This window comes from Tachypleus tridentatus, chromosome 12 (genome assembly GCF_004210375.1).
Source record: "Tachypleus tridentatus isolate NWPU-2018 chromosome 12, ASM421037v1, whole genome shotgun sequence".
NCBI classification, from domain to species: domain Eukaryota; kingdom Metazoa; phylum Arthropoda; class Merostomata; order Xiphosura; family Limulidae; genus Tachypleus; species Tachypleus tridentatus.
The window spans coordinates 118,703,255-118,729,722 of NC_134836.1; the positions used below are offsets into that span (position 1 = coordinate 118,703,255).

Sequence of the window (26,468 nt, forward strand, 5' to 3'; positions counted from 1 at the left end):
TTAGTAGTGTGAGACTAGAGGGAAGGCTTGTTTATTTGTTTGTTTGTTTTTTGAATTTCGCGCAAAGGTACACGAGGGCTCTCTGCGCTAGCCGTCCCTAATTTAGTAGTGTAAAACTAGAGGGAAAGCAGCTAGTCTTCACCACCCACCACCAACTCTTGGGCTACTCTTTTGCCAACGAATAGTGGATTGACTACACATTATAACACCCTCACAGCTGAAAGGGGGAGCATGTCTGGTGTGACGGGGATTCAAACCTGCTCCCTCAGATTACGAATCGAATGCTTTAACCACCTGGCCATGCTGGGCCTATTAGCTAAGCCTTTTTTTTTCGTTAACTAATGTCACCACGTTAGATCCTAGGTTCAGTCAAACTAACTAAATTTGTTTTCTATGATAGTATTTTTTAATTGAATGTGTTCATGATAGATTATGTAAGGTTTAAATAGTTAAATATTTAGCGAAGTTAGAAACCAAATTAATATAAAAGTTAAGAAAAATAAAGCTATAAACAAGTCTTAATTTCTTAATAAAAATAGTTTTTTTATCAAAGTGAAATTAAGCGCTTTGAAACAAAACTATTTCCTAAAACACTTAGGTTATCGTTTCTATGGTGATTCGTTGAGTACGTAATAAAATTGCGACTTCTCATAAGAAACATTTAATAGGTAACTAATCAAAGAACTAAACATTAAATTTGGTCTTAACATGAGTTTAATGAAATAAAAACTGTTGACTTATCTCAAATTATTGTGAATTTGATTGTTATCCTGTCTGTAAGAAACTTTAAGGTGTTATTTGTTGTTGTTTTTCACTCAGAATTAATTAGCATAGCTATTCAAAGGTGCTTGTGCATAGCCGTACGGAAAAAAAGCTACTCGAGGGTTATCCACTCAAGCTGTCCCTAATTTTGAAGCGTAGATTAAATGGTAAGTAACACTCCCTCCTACTCTCCCAATACTTGGGCTACTCTAGTCAAATTGAATAATGGATTTTAAATATTACTCTTATAATGCACCCCTGTCCAAGATTGGTGATTATGATGTATTTCTTGCCGTACACAGAACGCACAACAATGATCCAGATTTTGCTCATCCGGTAGGGGGAAGAGGCTAGTCATCAGCTCTCATCTTAGGGTAACCCTTCTGTAGTCGAATAATTATTGGGATTTAACTGTTACTCTTATAGCTTTCTACAAAGTGAGAAGAGCATTCTGGCGGCAAGATGAATTCACAACTCGACATTCGAACACCAAACCCCAGTCACGGTAGAACTGAAACTTCGGAACGAATCCTCAGTTACCAGTTTTCACGTAATGTTGCAGTCACTAGAGGATTGTGGGAAACTTTCACCTCGCATAATTTGAAGAATAAACTTACGTACGTAGAGCCTGTATTTATTCTTATCAAATCATGCGCATGGTCAGATGGTTAGAGCGCTCCACTCGTAATGTGAGAGGGGGAGTATCGTTTGGTGTGACGGTCAATCCCACTATTCGTTAGCAAAAGAGTAGCTTAAGAGTCAGCAGTGGGTGGTTGTATCTAACCACCTTCCCTTTAGTCTTACACTGCTGAATAAGGGATAGCTAATGCAGAAAACCTTCGTGTAGCTTTGTGAGAAATTCAAAACAAATAAATCAAACAATAACATTTCCTGAGTATGAACGAGTGACGCTGCGAAATATTAAGCATTGTAAGTTACTCTAAGCTTAATAGTTGGAATAAAATTTTGTAAACTAACTAGAATTTTATTACAGTTATTAGGCCTAATGAAACAAAATTACGTGTTAATACAGCAGACAGTCTTTACAGATCACATACATGCTTGTGTTTCCTATTTAAAATTAAATAATTAAAATTACATTTAGAATTAATTTCGAATGTTTTTTCTTTTATTGTGCTTTTTGGACTAAACATAGTGTAGACGTTAGCATGCTGCATTATGAATCCGAAGGTTTTGCACATTCAAATCGTAGATGCATTATGGGAGTGGCTGTCTAGTCCATCTATTTGATTAGTGTAGGTCAATATTAGCAATTGGCGCTGCTGTACATTTATCTTCCCTCTAGTGAGTCAGTTGTTAATTATAAACGGTTACGAACTAAATTAAAATGTCTTGTATGTCTGGTGTATTAATTAATTCTAGAAACATACCATGCTTATCGTAAAAATAACTACTCTCAGCAGTTCGTGTTTAAGAAGATGTATCGTGGCTAGGTACAGGCCTACCGTGGTACACTGAGTCAGTGATCCTAAATTCCCCGTCTGTAATGGTACAGAAAAAGAACCTCGTTTGTTGCGGCATAGATGGTAGGTAATATGCAGAAGGGGAAGAATTTTTATTTTTTTTTACTTTCGTGCAAAGCTACGCTAGTCTATCTGCGCTAGCCGTTCCTAATTCAGCAGTGTAAGACTAGAGGGAAGGCAGCTAATCATCACCACCCACCGTCAACTCTTGGGCTACTCTTTTACCAACGAATAGTGAGATTGACCGTCACTTTATAACGCCCCTACGGCTGAAAGGGCGAGCATGTTTGGTGCGACTGGGATTCGAACCCGCGCCCCTCAGATTACGAATCGAACGCCTTAACCCACCTGGCCATGTCGGGCCTTAAGAAATAATAAATGGAAGTACGTATTAGTAAGTAATTAAGTTTTTGATTTCATGTGTTAACTTAAATATTCACCTTGTGTAAAATATTGTTGTTATAAGGTAACTCTATACAATGTAAGTCTAGAACGTTATACAGTTCCTTAACCAAAAATACCGGCTTTTCGCGTCTCTGTTTTAAAGTTTGTTTGGAATTAAGTACAAAGTTATCTGTATTCTGCTCACCACGAATTTCTAGCTTGGTAACACCGCAAAGATACCACTGTGTCACTGAAGACTTGTTTCAAAGATAAAAGTAACAGGTTGACATATAAATAAATAATGTTTTTAACAACTATAAATATACTATGCTGTCTAATCTAACAAGAAAAACTTATCATTTCCTCAAGACTTAAGAGTCATAAACATAGCTGTATTTTAAGCAAGAAATAAAAACTATACGGTTCACAAAACTAAATTAAATGAGTTGATGTGATAAAGAGAAATGCTGTTTACTTGGTGATATGGAATGTATAAAAGTTGTCAGTTATTTAGTTTTCCTGCTACAATGACGGTAACAAGTAGTCCAGAAAGTCGTTAGTGTTACCTTGTTATAGTTGTTTCGTTTCTTTGTTCTCTTTAATACATGATGTCTACTCTGCTCGAGAGGACATTACAGTAATACAAAGCATTCGGGTTAGCAGGATTAGCAGTGTAATATCATTTGCTAGCTGATTATAAATGCGATAGCTGATCTATGCTGTGAAGGAATAAAGGTTACGAGGTAACGTTGTGCCTTGGACAAAGAAAGTGAGTTCACCTGTTGGATTTAATTTCGCTTTCTTTAGCCAGTCTTCTACTGAGAGACAGTCAAATTAAGACTTCTTTCAAGAACAATGGGTTTAGTTCTCAGGGAGGGAAGGTTTTAAAGCTAAGCAGAACTTGGTAGAAAGAACTGTTGTTCCTTGTGTGTTGTAACACACAGACACTGTTTGTATATAAAACGTTTTCTATTATCGGCTATTCTTCTAAGTTGTTGATTGAATCTCCTGTTATTTGCGGGTTTCCTTGAGAAACACCAGCTAAGAATCATGGTGTACTAACACCTTATTTGTGAGTTCGTACATAATAATAATTTGATGAATTATTACAATTAACCTCTTGAACTACAGAAGATGTACAGAATGAAAAAGAATGACATCTAATTTTAATATATTAAATATCGTAGTTCATTATAGCAACAATAGATGAAGCTACTAAATGTCTCTGCAGTGTTGTTGTTTTTTACTTTATTATGTAGTGCCCCCTAATGGATCAAAGCAATGTTTAATCCGTGCTTTCATTCCACTCGCTGGAGCCCAGCAACTCACTTCATTCTGTAATATAAATATAATTACGTGTGTGTGGTTTCTTACAGAAAACCCACATTGGGCTACCTGCTGAGTCCACCGAGGGAATCGACACCTGATTTTGGCGTTGTAAATCTGAAGACTGCCTACGGTACCAGCGGGGGACGTATAATTATGTAATCACCACTACATGCATTGTTTAGATTTCATGGTCACACCTACGTACAGATAGTTACCTAAACACTAAAACGAGGGTGTAATGTGCACAAGAACAGGTATAATGATTTTTTTTTACGTAAAATAAAAGAACCAAGATGGAGTATACAAGTCAGCTTAAAAAAAACAACAAAAAAATAAAAATTAATTTGTTGAATCACGAGAAAAGTGTAAATGTATCTCAGCGAGAGGTTTATTATTGACCACTGAAGTTATAGTGAAAATTACTGAACTGAGAAATGAACTGTTTCTGTTGACAAATGTAAACAAAAGAAAACAAAAAGTCCACAAACAGTACAACGAAGTATGTTATGAAGGAAGACGAAATTTTCGTAGCAAGTCTTGATTTTTACAGAGTTAGGCTACAGGTGGCAATCGTATTTATTACTTACTTTCCTACCTTAGAGAGGTCAGTAAGGAAACAGTGTACTTTTGCAGTAAAACAACTGGTTAGACTGCAAAAAGTTGTATTTCTCTGAGTAGTAAACCAGAGTTAGAAAAAAAAAAATTAGTGGACGGTGACCACGTGTATTCTGTGTTTCTATTCTATTACGTCAATCATTCGAACAGCAAAAACATTTTGTTGAAAGTAAAAACATTATTAGTGAACTTAGGCCTACAACTGTGTACCGTTCGATAAACGTCGTAAAACACGTTACAATTTAATGTAATTTAATGATCAGTAAATACTTTTATTTCGGCAGTTTCCGAATTTACCATGTCTACAGATAGTCCGTACTGGGCAGCAAAGATCAGAACAACGGGTCCAGTCGGCACTGTACCGTAAAGAAAGGCGTAACTCGTCAAGTGTTTCCAGTCCTCCATATCACCGCACAAGAGTCGAACAGATCCTGAGATCAGAAGTGGAACACCAAGCCTGAAATAATTAATTTGAAAGTTTTGTTTTTCTTTTACATTCTTGTTGAATTTTAAACTAGTTAATAAGTTGGCAAACGACATTTTATGAGCATAATAAAATGATTTGTGTTAAAGATGAACGTAGGACATGTTTCGACAATATATTTGTCCAAGGTGACTGTTTCTTTATATTCAGCCATTTCTGTTTGGACTAGGTTAAAAACTAAAATATTAACTAACTTAGTTTGGGATGTTCTATTGAGTAATATTGTGTTTGTTGTTTACTAAATAAAAAAGAACCGTTTAACCTTTTTCAAATTTGATACACTCTTTAAAAAATGACAACATAATATACTATACATCAAATACCTTATAAGTGCTGCACAAATAACGAATTATGTTTAGAGTACAATTTAACGTCAAGTTATAGAAATGTTTAACTTGTTTATTTCTATTGTTTAATTAGGTTTCGGTTACTCTCAAGGCGACAAGAACATAAAGCAACAGTTGCAAACAAAACCAGCTGGACGTACATTCGGAAGACGAGAAGGACACCAAGGACTATACGGCCAGAAGTATCATTGGTGGAGGTTCTTCCAGCTACCGAGAAGCCCAGTAGGAAAAGGACGTTAGCGGCAAACGCTGAACTTAAAAGCTGTGAAACAACCGAAGTTTAGAAACCTTAATTAATTACAGATAAACAGCACGAATTTAATATGATATCAAAACAATGTAGCTTGAAAATATTTTATAAATTACTGTGTACAGATGACGTATGAAAATCTGAAACAAATCGTAAACAGTAATTCGTAAAACCTGTTCAGATCTACCATAGACATATCAACTTAGAGCAGTTTATGTACGTATATAATATACAAGGTCATGTAACAATCCCCATTTTGTAGTATATAATATACAAGGTCATGTAAATATCCCCATTATGTAGTATATAATATACAAGGTCATGTAAATATCCCCATTATGTAGTATATAATATACAAGGTCATGTAACAATCCCCATTTTGTAGTATATAATATACAAGGTCATGTAAATATCCCCATTATGTAGTATATAATATACAAGGTCATGTAAATATCCCCATTATGTAGTATATAATATACAAGGTCATGTAACAATCCCCATTATGTTCTATATAATATACAAAGTCATGTAACAATCCCTATTATGTAGTATATAATACACAAGGTCATGTAACAATCCCCATTATGTAGTATATAATATACAGTCATGTAACAATCCCCATTATGTAGTATATAATATACAGTCATGTAACAATCCCCATTATGTAGTATATAATATACAAGGTCATGTAACAATCCCCATTATGTAGTATATAATATACAAGGTCATGTAACAATCCCCATTAAGTAGTATATAATATACAAGGTCATGTAACAATCCCTATTATGTAGTATATAATATACAAGGTCATGTAACAATCCCCATTATGTAGTATATAATATACAAGGTCATGTAACAATCCCCATTATGTAGTATATAATATACAAGGTCATGTAACAATCCCCATTATGTAGTATATAATACCCAAGGTCATGTAACAATCCCCATTATGTAGTATATAATATACAAGGTCATGTAACAATCCCTATTATGTAGTATATAATATACAAGGTCATGTAACAATCCCTATTATGTAGTATATAATATACAAGTTCATGTAACAATCCCCATTATGTTCTATATAATATACAAGGTCATGTAACAATCCCCATTATGTAGTATATAATATACAAGGTCATGTAACAATCCCCATTATGTAGTATATAATATACAAGGTCATGTAACAATTCCCATTATGTAGTATATAATATACAAGGTCATGTGACAATCCCCATTAAGTAGTAGTATATAATATACAAGGTCATGTGACAATCCCCATTATGTAGTATATAATACGCATCATTGACTTTCAGTGAGTCTTTTTTGTTTAAAAACAAATGCAGTTTAATTTTTTGTCATTTGAATAACACGTGGAATTACAACAGACAGACACACACACACACGGTCTGATTGTAGTAACATTACCGGTGAAGGTTGGATGATTGTATACATGTTATATAAAGGTGGTGGACGATTATCGTACATGTATATTTTATAAATGTGGTGGGTGGTTGATGATTGTGTGTGTGTGTATATAGAAGGGTGATATATGATTGTATATATATGTATATAACAGCGATGACGGGATTACATACCATACGACAGTCATGTGGTCCTACTTACATATTTTATACCATCACACACCATACGACAGTCATGTGGTCCTGCTTACATATTTTATACCATCACACACCATACGACAGTCATGTGGTCCTACTTACATATTTTATACCATCACACACCATACGACAGTCATGTGGTCCTACTTACATATTTTATACCAACACACACCATACGACAGTCATGTGGTCCTACTTACATATTTTATACCATCACACACCATACGACAGTCATGTGGTCCTACTTACATATTTTATACCATCACACACCATACGACATCAGTCATGTGGTCCTACTTACATATTTTATACCATCACACACCATACGACATCAGTCATGTGGTCCTACTTACATATTTTATACCATCACACACCATACGACAACAGTCATGTGGTCCTACTTACATATTTTATACCATCACACACCATACGACATCAGTCATGTGGTCCTACTTACATATTTTATACCATCACACACCATACGACATCAGTCATGTGGTCCTACTTACATATTTTATACCATCACACACCATACGACAGTCATGTGGTCCTACTTACATATTTTATACCATCACACACCATACGACAGTCATGTGGTCCTACTTACATATTTTATACCATCACACACCATACGACAGTCATGTGGTCCCTACTTACATATTTTATACCATCACACACCATACGACAGTCATGTGGTCCTACTTACATATTTTATACCATCACACACCATACGACAGTCATGTGGTCCTACTTACATATTTTATACCATCACACACCATACGACAGTCATGTGGTCCTACTTACATATTTTATACCATCACACACCATACGACAGTCATGTGGTCCTACTTACATATTTTATACCATCACACACCATACGACAGTCATGTGGTCCTACTTACATATTTTATACCATCACACACCATACGACAGTCATGTGGTCCTACTTACATATTTTATACCATCACACACCATACGACAGTCATGTGGTCCTACTTACATATTTTATACCATCACACACTACGACAGTCATGTGGTCCTACTTACATATATTTTATACCATCACACACCATACGACAGTCATGTGGTCCTACTTACATATTTTATACCATCACACACCATACGACATGTGGTCCTACTTACATATTTTATACCATCACACACCATACGGTCATGTGGTCCTACTTACATATTTTATACCATCACACACCATACGACAGTCATGTGGTCCTACTTACATATTTTATACCATCACACACCATACGACAACAGTCATGTGGTCCTACTTACATATTTTATACCATCACACACCATACGACAGTCATGTGGTCCTACTTACATATTTTATACCATCACACACCATACGACAGTCATGTGGTCCTACTTACATATTTTATACCATCACACACCATACGACAGTCATGTGGTCCTACTTACATATTTTATACCATCACACACCATACGACAGTCATGTGGTCCTACTTACATATTTTATACCATCACACACCATACGACAGTCATGTGGTCCTACTTACATATTTTATACCATCACACACCATACGACAGTCATGTGGTCCTACTTACATATTTTATACCATCACACACCATACGACAGTCATGTGGTCCTACTTACATATTTTATACCATCACACACCATACGACAGTCATGTGGTCCTACTTACATATTTTATACCATCACACACCATACGACACTTACATCATGTGGTCCTACTTACATATTTGGTATACCATCACACACATACGACAGTCATGTGGTCCTACTTACATATTTTATACCATCACACACCATACGACAGTCATGTCATGTGGTCCTACTTACATATTTTATACCATCACACACCATACGACAGTCATGTGGTCCTACTTACATATTTTATACCATCACACACCATACGACAGTCATGTGGTCCTACTTACATATTTTATACCATCACACACCATACGACAGTCATGTGGTCCTACTTACATATTTTATACCATCACACACCATACGACAGTCATGTGGTCCTACTTACATATTTTATACCATCACACACCATACGACAGTCATGTGGTCCTACTTACATATTTTATACCATCACACACCATACGACAGTCATGTGGTCCTACTTACATATTTTATACCATCACACACCATACGACAGTCATGTGGTCCTACTTACATATTTTATACCATCACACACCATACGACAGTCATGTGGTCCTACTTACATATTTTATACCATCACACACCATACGACAGTCATGTGGTCCTACCATCACACACCATACGACAGTCATGTGGTCCTACTTACATATTTTATACCATCACACACCATACGACAGTCATGTGGTCCTACTTACATATTTTATACCATCACACACCATACGACAGTCATGTGGTCCTACTTACATATTTTATACCATCACACACCATACGACAGTCATGTGGTCCTACTTACATATTTTATACCATCACACACCATACGACAGTCATGTGGTCCTACTTACATATTTTATACCATCACACACCATACGACAGTCATGTGGTCCTACTTACATATTTTATACCATCACACACCATACGACAGTCATGTGGTTCCTACTTACATATTTTATACCATCACACACCATACGACAGTCATGTGGTCCTACTTACATATTTTATACCATCACACCATACGACAGTCATGTGGTCCTACTTACATATTTTATACCATCACACACCATACGACAGTACCTACTTACATATTTTATACCATCACACACCATACGACGGTCATGTGGTCCTACTTACATATTTTATACCATCACACACCATACGACAGTCATGTGGTCCTACTTACATATTTTATACCATCACACACCATACGACAGTCATGTGGTCCTACTTACATATTTTATACCATCACACACCATACGACAGTCATGTGGTCCTACTTACATATTTTATACCATCACACACCATACGACAGTCATGTGGTCCTACTTACATATTTTATACCATCACACACCATACGACAGTCATGTGGTCCTACTTACATATTTTATACCATCACACACCATACGACAGTCATGTGGTCCTACTTACATATTTTATACCATCACACACCATACGACAGTCATGTGGTCCTACTTACATATTTTATACCATCACACACCATACGACAGTCATGTGGTCCTACTTACATATTTTATACCATCACACACCATACGACAGTCATGTGGTCCTACTTACATATTTTATACCATCACACACCATACGACAGTCATGTGGTCCTACTTACATATTTTATACCATCACACACCATACGACAGTCATGTGGTCCTACTTACATATTTTATACCATCACACACCATACGACAGTCATGTGGTCCTACTTACATATTTTATACCATCACACACCATACGACAGTCATGTGGTCCTACTTACATATTTTATACCATCACACACCATACGACAGTCATGTGGTCCTACTTACATATTTTATACCATCACACACCATACGACAGTCATGTGGTCCTACTTACATATTTTATACCATCACACACCATACGACAGTCATGTGGTCCTACTTACATATTTTATACCATCACACACCATACGACAGTCATGTGGTTCTACCATATTTTATACCACTTACATATTTTATACCATCACACACCATACGACAGTCATGTGGTCCTACTTACATATTTTATACCATCACACACCATACGACAGTCATGTGGTCCTACTTACATATTTTATACCATCACACACCATACGACAGTCATGTGGTCCTACTTACATATTTTATACCATCACACACCATACGACAGTCATGTGGTTCCTACTTACATATTTTATACCATCACACACCATACGACAGTCATGTGGTCCTACTTACATATTTTATACCATCACACACCATACGACATGTCATGTGGTTCACTACTTACATATTTTATACCATCACACACCATACGACGGTCATGTGGTCCTACTTACATATTTTATACCATCACACACCATACGACAGTCATGTGGTCCTACTTACATATTTTATACCATCACACACCATACGACAGTCATGTGGTCCTACTTACATATTTTATACCATCATACGACACCATACGACAGTCATGTGGTCCTACTTACATATTTTATACCATCACACACCATACGACAGTCATGTGGTCCTACTTACATATTTTATACCATCACACACCATACGACAGTCATGTGGTCCTACTTACATATTTTATACCATCACACACCATACGACAGTCATGTGGTCCTACTTACATATTTTATACCATCACACACCATACGACAGTCATGTGGTCCTACTTACATATTTTATACCATCACACCATACGACAGTCATTGGTTACTTACATATTTTATACCATCACACACCATACGACAGTCATGTGGTCCTACTTACATATTTTATACCATCACACACCATACGACAGTCATGTGGTCCTACTTACATATTTTATACCATCACACACCATACGACAGTCATGTGGTTCCTACTTACATATTTTATACCATCACACACCATACGACAGTCATGTGGTCCTACTTACATATTTTATACCATCACACACCATACGACAGTCATGTGGTTCTACTTACATATTTTATACCATCACACACCATACGACAGTCATGTGGTTCCTACTTACATATTTTATACCATCACACACCATACGACAGTCATGTGGTCCTACTTACATATTTTATACCATCACACACCATACGACAGTCATGTGGTCCTACTTACATATTTTATACCATCACACACCATACGACAGTCATGTGGTTCCTACTTACATATTTTTATACCATCACACACCATACGACAGTCATGTGGTCCTACTTACATATTTTATACCATCACACACCATACGACACGGTCATGTGGTCCTACTTACATATTTTATACCATCACACACCATACGACAGTCATGTGGTCCTACTTACATATTTTATACCATCACACACCATACGACAGTCATGTGGTCCTACTTACATATTTTATACCATCACACACCATACGACAGTCATGTGGTTCTACTTACATATTTTATACCATCCACACACACCATACGACGGTCATGTGGTCCTACTTACATATTTTATACCATCACACACCATACGACAGTCATGTGGTTCCTACTTACATATTTTATACCATCACACACCATACGACAGTCATGTGGTCCTACTTACATATTTTATACCATCACACACCATACGACAGTCATGTGGTCCTACTTACATATTTTATACCATCACACACCATACGACAGTCATGTGGTCCTACTTACATATTTTATACCATCACACACCATACGACAGTCATGTGGTTCCTACTTACATATTTTATACCATCACACACCATACGACAGTCATGTGGTTCTACTTACATATTTTATACCATCACACACCATACGACAGTCATGTGGTCCTACTTACATATTTTATACCATCACACACCATACGACAGTCATGTGGTCCTACTTACATATTTTATACCATCACACACCATACGACAGTCATGTGGTCCTACTTACATATTTTATACCATCACACACCATACGACAGTCATGTGGTTCCTACTTACATATTTTATACCATCACACACCATACGACAGTCATGTGGTCCTACTTACATATTTTATACCATCACACACCATACGACAGTCATGTGGTCCTACTTACATATTTTTATACCATCACACACCATACGACATACGTCATGTGGTCCTACTTACATATTTTATACCATCACACACCATACGACAGTCATGTGGTCCTACTTACATATTTTATACCATCACACACCATACGACAGTCATGTGGTTCTACTTACATATTTTATACCATCACACACCATACGACAGTCATGTGGTCCTACTTACATATTTTATACCATCACACACCATACGACAGTCATGTGGTCCTACTTACATATTTTATACCATCACACACCATACGACAGTCATGTGGTCCTACTTACATATTTTATGCCATCCACACACCCATACGACAGTCATGTGGTCCTACTTACATATTTTATACCATCACACACCATACGACAGTCATGTGGTTCTACTTACATATTTTATGCCATCACACACCATACGACAGTCATGTGGTCCTACTTACATATTTTATACCATCACACACCATACGACAGTCATGTGGTCCTACTTACATATTTTATACCATCACACACCATACGACAGTCATGTGGTCCTACTTACATATTTTATCACCACCATACGACACACCATACGACAGTCATGTGGTCCTACTTACATATTTTATACCATCACACACCATACGACAGTCATGTGGTCCTACTTACATATTTTATACCATCACACACCATACGACAGTCATGTGGTCCTACTTACATATTTTATACCATCACACACCATACGACAGTCATGTGGTTCTTTACATATTTTATACCATACTTACATATTTTATACCATCACACACCATACGACAGTCATGTGGTCCTACTTACATATTTTATACCATCACACACCATACGACAGTCATGTGGTCCTACTTACATATTTTATACCATCACACACCATACGACAGTCATGTGGTCCTACTTACATATTTTATACCATACCATCGACACACCATACGACAGTCATGTGGTCCTACTTACATATTTTATACCATCACACACCATACGACAGTCATGTGGTCCTACTTACATATTTTATACCATCACACACCATACGACAGTCATGTGGTTCCTACTTACATATTTTATACCATCACACACACCATCACGACAGTCATGTGGTCCTACTTACATATTTTATACCATCACACACCATACGACAGTCATGTGGTCCTACTTACATATTTTATACCATCACACACCATACGACAGTCATGTGGTCCTACTTACATATTTTATACCATCACACACCATACGACAGTCATGTGGTCCTACTTACATATTTTATACCATCACACACCATACGACAGTCATGTGGTCCTACTTACATATTTTATACCATCACACACCATACGACAGTCATGTGGTCCTACTTACATATTTTATACCATCACACACCATACGACAGTCATGTGGTCCTACTTACATATTTTATACCATCACACACCATACGACAGTCATGTGGTCCTACTTACATATTTTATACCATCACACACCATACGACAGTCATGTGGTCCTACTTACATATTTTATACCATCACACACCATACGACAGTGGTCATTACATGACAGTCATGTGGTCCTACTTACATATTTTATACCATCACACACCATACGACAGTCATGTGGTCCTACTTACATATTTTATACCATCGACACACCATACGACAGTCATGTGGTCCTACTTACATATTTTATACCATCACACACCATACGACAGTCATGTGGTCCTACTTACATATTTTATACCATCACACACCATACGACAGTCATGTGGTTCTACTTACATATTTTATACCATCACACACCATACGACAGTCATGTGGTCCTACTTACATATTTTATACCATCACACACCATACGACAGTCATGTGGTCCTACTTACATATTTTATACCATCACACACCATACGACAGTCATGTGGTCCTACTTACATATTTTATACCATCACACACCATACGACAGTCATGTGGTCCTACTTACATATTTTATACCATCACACACCATACGACAGTCATGTGGTCCTACTACTTACATATTTTATACCATCACACACCATACGACAGTCATGTGGTTCTACTTACATATTTTATACCATCACACACCATACGACAGTCATGTGGTCCTACTTACATATTTTATACCATCACACACCATACGACAGTCATGTGGTCCTACTTACATATTTTATACCATCACACACCATACGACAGTCATGTGGTCCTACTTACATATTTTATACCATCACACACCATACGACAGTCATGTGGTTCTACTTACATATTTTATACCATCACACACCATACGACAGTCATGTGGTCCTACTTACATATTTTATACCATCACACACCATACGACAGTCATGTGGTGATCACACACCATACGACAGTCATGTGGTCCTACTTACATATTTTATACCATCACACACCATACGACAGTCATGTGGTCCTACTTACATATTTTATACCATCACACACCATACGACAGTCATGTGGTCCTACTTACATATTTTATACCATCACACACCATACGACAGTCATGTGGTCCTACTTACATATTTTATACCATCACACACCATACGACAGTCATGTGGTCCTACTTACATATTTTATACCATCACACACCATACGACAGTCATGTGGTCCTACTTACATATTTTATACCATCACACACCATACGACAGTCATGTGGTCCTACTTACATATTTTATACCATCCCACACCATACGACAGTCATGTGATCCTACTTACATATTTTATACCATCACACACCATACGACAGTCATGTGGTCCTACTTACATATTTTATACCATCACACACCATACGACAGTCATGTGGTCCTACTTACATATTTTATACCATCACACACCATACGACAGTCATGTGATCCTACTTACATATTTTATACCATCACACACCATACGACAGTCATGTGGTCCTACTTACATATTTTATACCATCCCACACCATACGACAGTCATGTGGTTCTACTTACATATTTTATACCATCACACACCATACGACAGTCATGTGGTCCTACTTACATATTTTATACCATCCCACACCATACGACAGTCATGTGGTCCTACTTACATATTTTATACCATCACACACCATACGACAGTCATGTGATCCTACAAACATATTTTACGGTAGGTTTTGTCATGTTTCACTCCTTACGGCTGGTTTTTCATGACTAGTTTGGACCATAGCTGGAAAAGCCGGATCTTCCCAACATCTACTTGGTGTTATTAGCGTCCTCTAACTTTTTCACTTACATTTGTGTGACGTACTACGGGAATTTAACTGTATACTTGTGAGGCTAGTATCCTCTGAGGTGTTTCTCACTTAAATTAGCTGTCATGTTACGAGATTATAATATAAACAAACAAAACAAACCAGTGTTTGTACCTGGAGCACTTCGTTCAGGAGATAAGGGACTTTACCGTGAAACACCAAGTTACCAGTTAGGCCTAAGATCGTCATTAAGACATTAGGATTCTTCAGGATTCTCCAGAGGACCAACAGAATCTTCTTTACAATATTCGGCTTCTGTCTGTTTTTTTGCTCTGGCGAAGGGGTGTTCCGCCCCTCAATATTCCGAAATTTCTCCACCTCCATTAATAGAAACGCCACCGGATTCAGGACCATGAGAGATATGGGAGAAACAAGGTACAAATAACCCGGATATGTGGGCCTAAAGTCCTTGTACAGAGATGACACTGGACAGATAAAATATTTGCTTATACATGTTATAAACTGACAAATGTTTATTAATTATATCATATAGCAATAATACTAACGGGCAGTACATGTAAAGACACAAAATAAATTTTTAATGACGAGAAACCCACTTGAAATAAACATGTATCTCAAAACGGCTGGTATAGGAATGTACACTTTTATTGATAGGGTTAGCCTGAAGGTGTCCTAAGAAGGTTAAAACGTTGTTCTCTGCTTATCAGTGTTAATACCCTTACCAGTCGTTCTGAGATACACTAAATAAACAATTCACTATGTGACTTTATTATTAACAAATAATACATGCATTTACTCTATAAGGATGTTACGAACCACCACGTAATAAATAATATATCTATATACTCTATATGGGTGTCACCAATCACCACATAACAAATAATATATCTATATACTCTATATGGGTGTCACCAATCACCACGTAACAAATAATATATGTATATACTCTATGTGAGTGTCACCGACCACCACGTAACAAATAGTATGTATATATACTCTATATGAGTGTCACCGATCACCACGTAACAAATAATATATGTATGTACTCTATATGGATGTCACCGACCACCAGGTAACAAATAATATGTGTATATACTCTATATGGATGTCACAGATCACCACGTAACAAATAGTATGTATATATACTCTATATGAGAGTCACCAATCACCACGTAACAAATAATATATGTATATACTCTATATGGATATCACCGATCACCACGTAACAAATAGTATGTATATATACTCTATATGAGTGTCACCAATCACCACGTAACAAATAATATATGTATATACTCTATGTGAGTGTCACCGACCACCACGTAACAAATAGTATGTATATATACTCTGTATGAGTGTCACCGATCACCACGTAACAAATAATATATGTATGTAGTCTATATGAGTGTCACCGATCACCACGTAACAAATAATATGTGTATATACTGTATATGGATGTCACAGATCACCACGTAACAAATAGTATGTATATATACTCTATATGAGTGTCACCGATCACCACGTAACAAATAATATATGTATGTACTCTATATGAGTGTCACCAATCACCATGTAACAAATAGTATGTATATATACTCTATATGAGTGTCACCGATCACCACGTAACAAATAATATATGTATGTACACTATATGAGTGTCACCAATCACCATGTAACAAATAGTATGTATATATACTCTATATGAGTGTCACCGATCACCTCGTAACAAATAATATGTGTATATACTCTATATGAGTGTCACCGATCACCACGTAACAAATAATATATGTATGTACTCTATATGAGTGTCACCAATCACCACGTAACAAATAGTATGTATATATACTGTATATGAGTGTCACCAATCACCACGTAACAAATAGTATGTATATATACTCTATATGAGTGTCACCGATCACCACGTAACAAATAATATATGTATGTACTCTATATGAGTGTCACCGATCATCACCTAACAAATAATATATGTATGTACTCTATATGAGTGTCACTGATCACCATGTAACAAATAGTATGTATATATACTCTATATGAGTGTCACCGATCACCACGTAACAAATAATATATGTATGTACACTATATGAGTGTCACCGATCACCACGTAGCAAATAATATATGTATGTACTCTATATGAATGTCACCGATCACCACGTAACAAATAGTATGTATATATACTCTATATGGATGTCACAGATCACGACGTAACAAATAGTATGTATATATACTCTATATGAGTGTCACCGATCACCACGTAACAAATAGTATGTATATATACTCTATATGAGTGTCACCAATCACCACGTAACAAATAATATATGTATGTACTCTATATGAGTGTCACCGATCACCACGTAACAAATAATATGTGTATATACTCTATATGGATGTCACAGATCACCACGTAACAAATAGTATGTATATATACTCTATATGAGTGTCACCGATCACCACGTAACAAATAATATATGTATGTACTCTATATGAGTGTCACCAATCACCACGTAACAAATAGTATGTATATATACTCTATATGAGTGTCACCGATCACCAGGTGATAAATAATATATGTATATAATCTATGTGAGTGTCAGCGATCACCACGTAACAAATAATACGTGTAAATACAGTTTAATATTATCATTAATACCACAAGAAATTCCGTCGTACTTCTATACAAAATAATAAACCTCGTCCTTCTCACCTTTCGCACTTCAAAGCATGTTTATACTATTTATTTTCTGTTCTGAACGCGAGTCTAGGTGTTGTTTTTGTCTTTTTCAACCTGGTTGTTAATGAGATGTGATTACGTTTTAAGATCCTATCGTGCTTGACTTACACAAACAATGTGTTATGTTTAAGTACTCTTGCTAACAACAGCCATAAAAGTGTTTATCAGTTTTAGAGTAAACGTACCTAAAGGATAAGCAAGTCCAAAGTCATTTCCTTGCGTACAGAACATTCCGTACAGTCCAGCTTGTGCAAGGTCAACCGGCTTCTGCAACACCACCGTTGTCAGGACCACTAGTAAGAAGGTCAGGGATTTCCCCATAAATATACCTGCAATAAAATACCAGTTGACAGCTGCTAAGTCCAACGTTGCTAAGTTCAGAAATATAAGCGAAGGAAGGGAGAAACTGGATATAAAGACCTTCATCCCTCTTGTGTCATCATTCCGAATCAGTCCGAAACGACCGGCCAAGTAGCTACGTTTCGAAAATTATAAAGTTACGTCGGTGTTGCGTTCATGACATTTTAAATAAATATCTTACAAACTATAATATACGTCTATAGAGATATTTGGCCGCACGTGATCTAGGGGTTTAACGTGCTAGGCTTGTGTATCCGAGAGTCTAAGGTTCGTGTCCTGTTGCCACAAAAATCGCGTGAGCTGAGCACTTTCGTCCATGGGTGCATATAGTACTAACAAACACATTTCATTGTTCAGGTAGAACAGTTATTGACTATTTGTCTTCACTCTTTCTACCTTTTAGGTTCCAAATTAGGGACAGTTTGTTTATTTGAATTTAGGGCAAAGCTATGAGATTTACCTGCGCTAGCCGACCCTAATTTAGCAGTGTGAGACTAGAGGGAAAGCAGCTAGTCATTACCATCCACCGAAAGGGCGAGCTTGTTTGGTGCGACCAGGATTCGAACCAGGAAGGTAGTCAAAAGTATATACTTGTTTCGGAACTTCAAGCATAAACGAAATGTTATCTTCTTCAGCCGTCCCTAATTGGCCCGGTTGCGAGTTCGAATCCTGGTCGCACCAAACATGCTCGCCCTTTCAGCTGTGGGTATGTTACAATGTTTCGGTCAATCCCACTATTCGTTGGTAAAAGAGTAGCCCAAGAGTTGGCGGTGGGTGGTGATGATTAGCTTCCTTTCCTCTAGTCTTACACTGCTAAATTAGGGACGTCTAGCGCAGATAGCCCTTGAGTAGCTTTGCGCGAAATACAAAACAAACAAACAATGTATCAGCCTATTTTATTATTTGATCTTTCCAGAGGTTTCATTTTATAAATATTTTAGGGCCAAATACAATGTCAGTTCGGTCTAACTCTGATCAGTTACTAATCTAATTCCTGACCACATACCATTCGAAGGGTTATTTTACATTATTTCACAATAAATTTCTTTCTGCTCCTATTCATTCCTTTTGAATTTTAGTAGCTGGAAAATTTTTAAATCGACTGAATACTTCTGAGAAAAAATCTGTCTTTTAAGACTAGCTTATTTAGTGTAATCCATTACATCAGCAATTGATGTGTTCAAGTCACAGCCTGAATTTAGGCTTAAGGTTTTTCTAATGTAATTTATTACAACATTAAACTCTCCTATATTTTTCTTTAAATTCAAACTTTATATTTATTTCACTTTAATCTGCATTATTAAAATTTAGATAGAATTTATTTTTCAATATAAATGCTATTTATTTTCATTATAAGCAACATATTTTAAATGTTTGTTTGTTTGGTTTTGGAATTTCGCACAAAGCTACTCGAGGGCTATCTGCGCTAGTCGTCCATAATTTAGCAATGTAAGACTAGAGGGAAGGCAGCTAGTCATCACCACCCACCGCCAACTCTTGGGCCACTCTTTTACCAACGAATAGTGGGATTGACCGTCACATTATACGCCCCCACGACTGGGAGGGCGAGCATGTTTAGCGCGACGCGGGCGCGAACCCGCGAATTACGAGTTGCACGCCTTACGTGCTTGGCCATGCCGGGCCCCATATTTTAAATATTATTTATCTTCATTACCAGCGGCATATTTATGAAACTCTTAACATTATCTGTTCTTTAATCCAAGCTTAATCTTTTATCAAATCTTCAAAACATTATTCTGAAACAGAGTTATTTTCAAATTAAAAAGATTTATCTTGTACATATTGTGAACTGAGGTGTCTCTCCAAGCTTTCGTCTGTCTCCTGTTTGAAAAGCTGTGCACGCAGACAAAGCTCAACATTCACTTTTAAAATGACGATATAACAGGTATTAATAAAGTTGATGTTACATCGTAAGCAGGATATTCTATACTAAATTATTAGAAACTACTCACACTATTATTCAAAATGTTAAACATGTTATTGTTGAGTGGTTCTCAGCATGAACTGAAATGTTCAACGATTACTTTTTGTTATGGACAGGATAAAAAGCTCAGGGCTTTGACTGTGAGTGAAACTAAAACAGCTAACCTTTCTAAAGTCTATGAAATAACTTAAACTGGAGGAGTGACTTAATTCTAGCGTCACTGGGTAGGGGGTAATTTCGCTTGTTTCCAATAAAACCAACAGTGTGTTGACACTATAAACATGTTCACGTTTCCTCACTCTTAGTAAATATTTTTCGCTGATAGTTTCTTTCAATATAACAACACAAAACAGTATAGTGGTGTTAATGTGTAATACATGTTATAGAAAAGTGGGAGTTTTGTAACTCTAGCTGGATCAGCGATTCGTGTTTTACCAAGTTCTTCTTTATTTCTATATTTATATGTACGAAACGAGTCACTTTTATGGTGACATGAAGAGAGACAATGGACGAATATGTGTTTTAAACTTTTACTTCATATAAGTAAAAATGTACTGTTATTTGTTTCTAAATGATTTAACGAACCTTACCCAATTATTACTATACTGAAGCACTTCCCTAGAGATGGTAAAAGTGGGTCAGTTCCCGACACTTCTGGAGATTCCGATGTTACATTTGTTAACATCAAATCCTGCAATAGAAAAAAAAAATGATATTTTAACTTAATCCTTTCTTCAGTTTTATTTCAGTGTTTGGTTTGTTTTGAATTTCACGCAAAACTACACGAGAGCAATCTGTGCTAGCCGTCCCTAATTTTGCAGTGTAAGAATAGAGGAAAAACAGTAAGTCATCACCATCCACCGCCAACTGTTGGGCTACTCTTTTACCAACGAATAGTGCGATTGACCGTCACATTATAACATCCCCACGGCTGAAAGGGCGAGCATGTGTGGGGTAACGTGGATGCGAACCCGAGACCCTCGTATTACGAGTCGAGTGCCTTAACCACTTGGCCATGCCGGGCCTATTTCAGTGTTATTCAAAGTAAATGTTTGTGGGTAGATGATGTCCAATACTTAGAAGAAAAAACAACATTTCAGTTGACTTCGCTACAAACAGATTGTCACAGTTTTAATGGGCAAAAGGAAACCGAGTCTAATAACTGTTTTTTTATGACTTGCGTTATAAATAGTAAAATGTGTTCTGTAAATTCATAGCTCTTACTTAAATATAAAGGCCTGCGAATTTAAATATAATAAAAGTTGTTTTGATTTTATTAACAGATTTTCCATGACTCAGGTTCGCAGATTTCGAATATAATATTGTTTTTTCTCGATCACGCAAGGATTTTTTACAAATTGGAAATTTTTAAAAAATTCTTACTTACAACAAATATAACACAATATGTTTGGTTCATTTATAGAACTTCTTGTTGTCATAGTAATGAATACATAATACTGAAAAGAAAAAATAATATATAACGAATACTATCTGGAAATGACATGTCGTGTGGCCTATTAACCGTTTATACACTAGCGGTGTGTTTCTTGTGAGTTCTAAAACAATGTGTGTAGTGTGTGTTTCTTATAGCAAAGCCACATAGGGCTATCTGCTCAGCCCACCGAGGGGAATCGAACCCCTCATTTTAGCGTTGTAAATCCGGAGACATACCGCTGTACTAGCGGGGAGCTCTAAAACAATCGATAAGACTCTTACGTCGCGATTGGTCTATAGAAATCTATAGCCATGGTTGTCAATATTTTAAGCACAACAAAATATGACCCGGTTTCAATGTAAAAGTGCAGTTTTGTGAAAATCTGTACGTGGTGAAGAAAAATGGATATAATTTTTATATTCAGTGTAAAAATGTAGAAGAGATAAACATTTCTAAACAAAACAAATTGTAAGCCTGTGTTGTAAAAGTGTTAACCTAGGAAATTATTTCCACAGTCATACGTTAAGCCCGACATCGTAATAACAGTAACAATGAAAATACACAAAAAAAAACATAACAACAGCACAAAACGACATTAGACATGAGTGATACACGTCCACGGCCATGTAAAACGAAGAATCCATGTTCACGACTGCATCACTCCTTCATGAACAGAGGTATTAGTTTGACAAAAAATAATTTCTGTGGAAATGAACTCCCAGTAGCGCAGAGGTGTGTCTGTAATCTTATACTACAACCCAGTAGCGCAGAGGTGTGTCTGTAATCTTATATTACAACCCAGTAGCGCAGAGGTGTGTCTGTAATCTTATACTACAACCCAGTAGCGCAGAGGTGTGTCTGTAATCTTATATTACAACCCAGTAGCGCAGAGGTGTGTCTGTAATCTTATACTACAACCCAGTAGCGCAGAGGTGTGTCTGTAATCTTATATTACAACCCAGTAGCGCAGAGGTGTGTCTGTAATCTTATATTACAACCCAGTAGCGCAGAGGTGTGTCTGTAATCTTATACTACAACCCAGTAGCGCAGAGGTGTGTCTGTAATCTTATACTACAAGAAACAGGGTTTGATACCGAGGGTAGGCTAATACACAGATAACCTTTTGTGTAGCTTAATAACAAACAACAACCCTTGAAGTGGAGTTTTTCAGGGTTTCTTAAGACACGCGTTTTCTTTAATAAAAGACAAAACTGGTACTGTACCAGTCATATGTTCAAATGACATCAGACTGGTACTGTGCCAATCACCTGTAAAGATAACATGAAATTGTTACTGTACCAGTCACCTATGCGGATGACATTGAACTGGTATGGTACCAGTCACCTGTTGAGATGTCTTTAAACTGCAGATATAAACTGAGAAATTCAAACTTTGAGTTGATTTTATTACCACATGTGTTTCGAAGTAATAATGATATATTAGTGAATTTGTCTGAGAAAGATGGCGTTGAGTATGTTACATGTAAGAAAAATGAATGTCTGAATTAACAAGCTACGTGACAATCGCATTGGAGTGGAAGAGAGTGTATCAGGTTTACGCCTTTGGGTAGAGGTATGTAACAGGAAAAAAGAAGTCGGTTTTTAAACGAGGCCAGCAGCGTTCACCAGAGTAAGGCTTCCATCCGTCGTTCAACCGTTCTCGGCACTATATAGTTTATGGAAAGCAAAGTGGGAGGAGTGGTGTGCTTTGGACATGACATATTTATGACGAAATCCACTGTCAAGATGTATGTGCGGTCGTCAGACACAGCATGAAAAACCGCTGCTAGGTGTACTGTAACGACGTGGTGAGGCTCCAATAACGTTCTAAGATAATAAACTTTACATATATTTTATACACATGCTCACTGTAGTGGTTGTCCTTGACATAGTCTCAGTTTGAAATTTTCGAGAAAGTAAGGTGTTAGATTACAACCATATTAACCGAAATTGATTCACATGAGCATACTCATCAGTTTCACTTATTTTGGACACATCCCAAAATCCATTAGCGTTGAAACTACCGTGACGGAACGATTTGCTAAACGCTGACTGTACACCTTTAAAAATGGATGCCAAGCAAGAGGAAACAGAAAAATTGTAAAATGCACAAGTTACGCCATTCTTTCAATCCAATCTATGTTCCCCTTTAACTCTAATAAATCATCTTCTTTATATCCAAATTACACTGATGCACTCGACTGAAAGTCAAGAGTTTGAATCCAGACACCGAACTTGCTCCTCCTATATAGCTATCTCGGGCAGCCACCCGGGTGCGAAAATTCTTGGCTTACAAAAGGTAAAATTCAAGGTTCGATTCTCCTTGGTGAACACAGCTCTATGTAGCTATGCGTTAAAAACAAACAAAAAGTTGATATTCTAAACATTACTAGACAAAATAACCTTTAAAATACATGTAAACATTTTACACTGATTTTTTGGTGCATGTTGTTCATGGAAGCTGATGTACCGCATCAACATGTTGTTCATGGAAGATGACAGTTGCTCATTGTTATCTCAATGCTGCAAAGGAGCGTTGTTTATTTCTTTCTTTGTTGAGCTTCGTGCAAAACTACACAACGGCTATAGCAGTGTGAGACAAGAGGAAGGTAACCAGTCATCACCACTCACCGCACACTCTTGGGCTACTCTTTTACCAACAAATAGTGGGATTGACTGTAACATTATAATGCCCCCACGGATGAATAAGTGAGCTTGTTTAGTGCGACGGAGAATCGAACCCACGACCCTCACATTACGCCTTAACCACCTGGCCATGCCGGGCCGTTTTATGAGAGATGAATTCGATTGTTAAACTATGTATTTTAACTATATGTTGAGAACACAACAGATATACTTTATCACAGCTTTGTGAGTGAAGGTATATCAGTTCAGTTTATCTAATTTATAAAGAAGAAATGATTATTGAAAAACGTTTACAGCTACTTAAAACGATTTACTTTAATATATTAAACTCTTCTTACACCATAACGGTACAGGATAAAAAAAATACAGTTATATTGTGTCTAGAGAAGGAACACACACATACACAGTTCAGTAACTTATATTGTATATAGAGAAGGAACACACACATACACAGTTCAGTAACTTATATTGTATGTAGAGAAGGAACACACACATACACAGTTCGGTAACTTCTATTGTATCTAGAGAAGGAACACACACATACACAGTTCAGTAACTTATATTGTATCTAGAGAAGGAACACACACATACACAGTTCAGTAACTTCTATTGTATCTAGAGATGAAACACACACATACACAGTTCAGTAACTTATATTGTATCTAGTGAAGGAACACACATACACAGTTCAGTAACTTATATTGTATGTAGAGAAGGAACACACACATACACAGTTCAGTAACTTCTATTGTATCTAGAGAAGGAACACACACATACACAGTTCAGTAACTTGTATTGTATCTAGAGAAGGAACACACACATACACAGTTCAGTAACTTATATTGTATCTAGAGAAGGAACACACACATACACAGTTCAGTAACTTCTATTGTATCTAGAGAAGGAACACACACATACACAGTTCAGTAACTTGTATTGTATCTAGAGAAGGAACACACACATACACAGTTCAGTAACTTATATTGTATCTAGAGAAGGAACACACACATACACAGTTCAGTAACTTATATTGTATCTAGAAAGAAGACACACACACACACACCGTTCAGTAACTTATATTGTATCTAGAGAAGGAACA

The 26,468-nt window shown here is 36.7% G+C and overlaps 1 protein-coding gene across 2 annotated transcripts in view; it reads right to left on the bottom strand.

The window, feature by feature from the left end:
• The window catches only part of LOC143234490 (lysosomal cholesterol signaling protein-like), a 105,421-nt gene that overhangs the window by 71,764 nt on the left and 7,189 nt on the right, over nt 1-26,468 (bottom strand). For both annotated transcript variants that reach the window (XM_076471883.1, XM_076471882.1), the window contains exons 3-7: nt 21,880-21,980; nt 19,170-19,459; nt 16,389-16,699; nt 5,546-5,667; nt 4,872-5,031 (exon numbers count right to left, since the gene is read on the bottom strand). In XM_076471883.1, the coding sequence (XP_076327998.1) occupies nt 4,872-5,031; nt 5,546-5,667; nt 16,389-16,699; nt 19,170-19,459; nt 21,880-21,980 (984 nt within the window). The remainder of the gene's footprint in view (nt 1-4,871; nt 5,032-5,545; nt 5,668-16,388; nt 16,700-19,169; nt 19,460-21,879; nt 21,981-26,468) is intronic.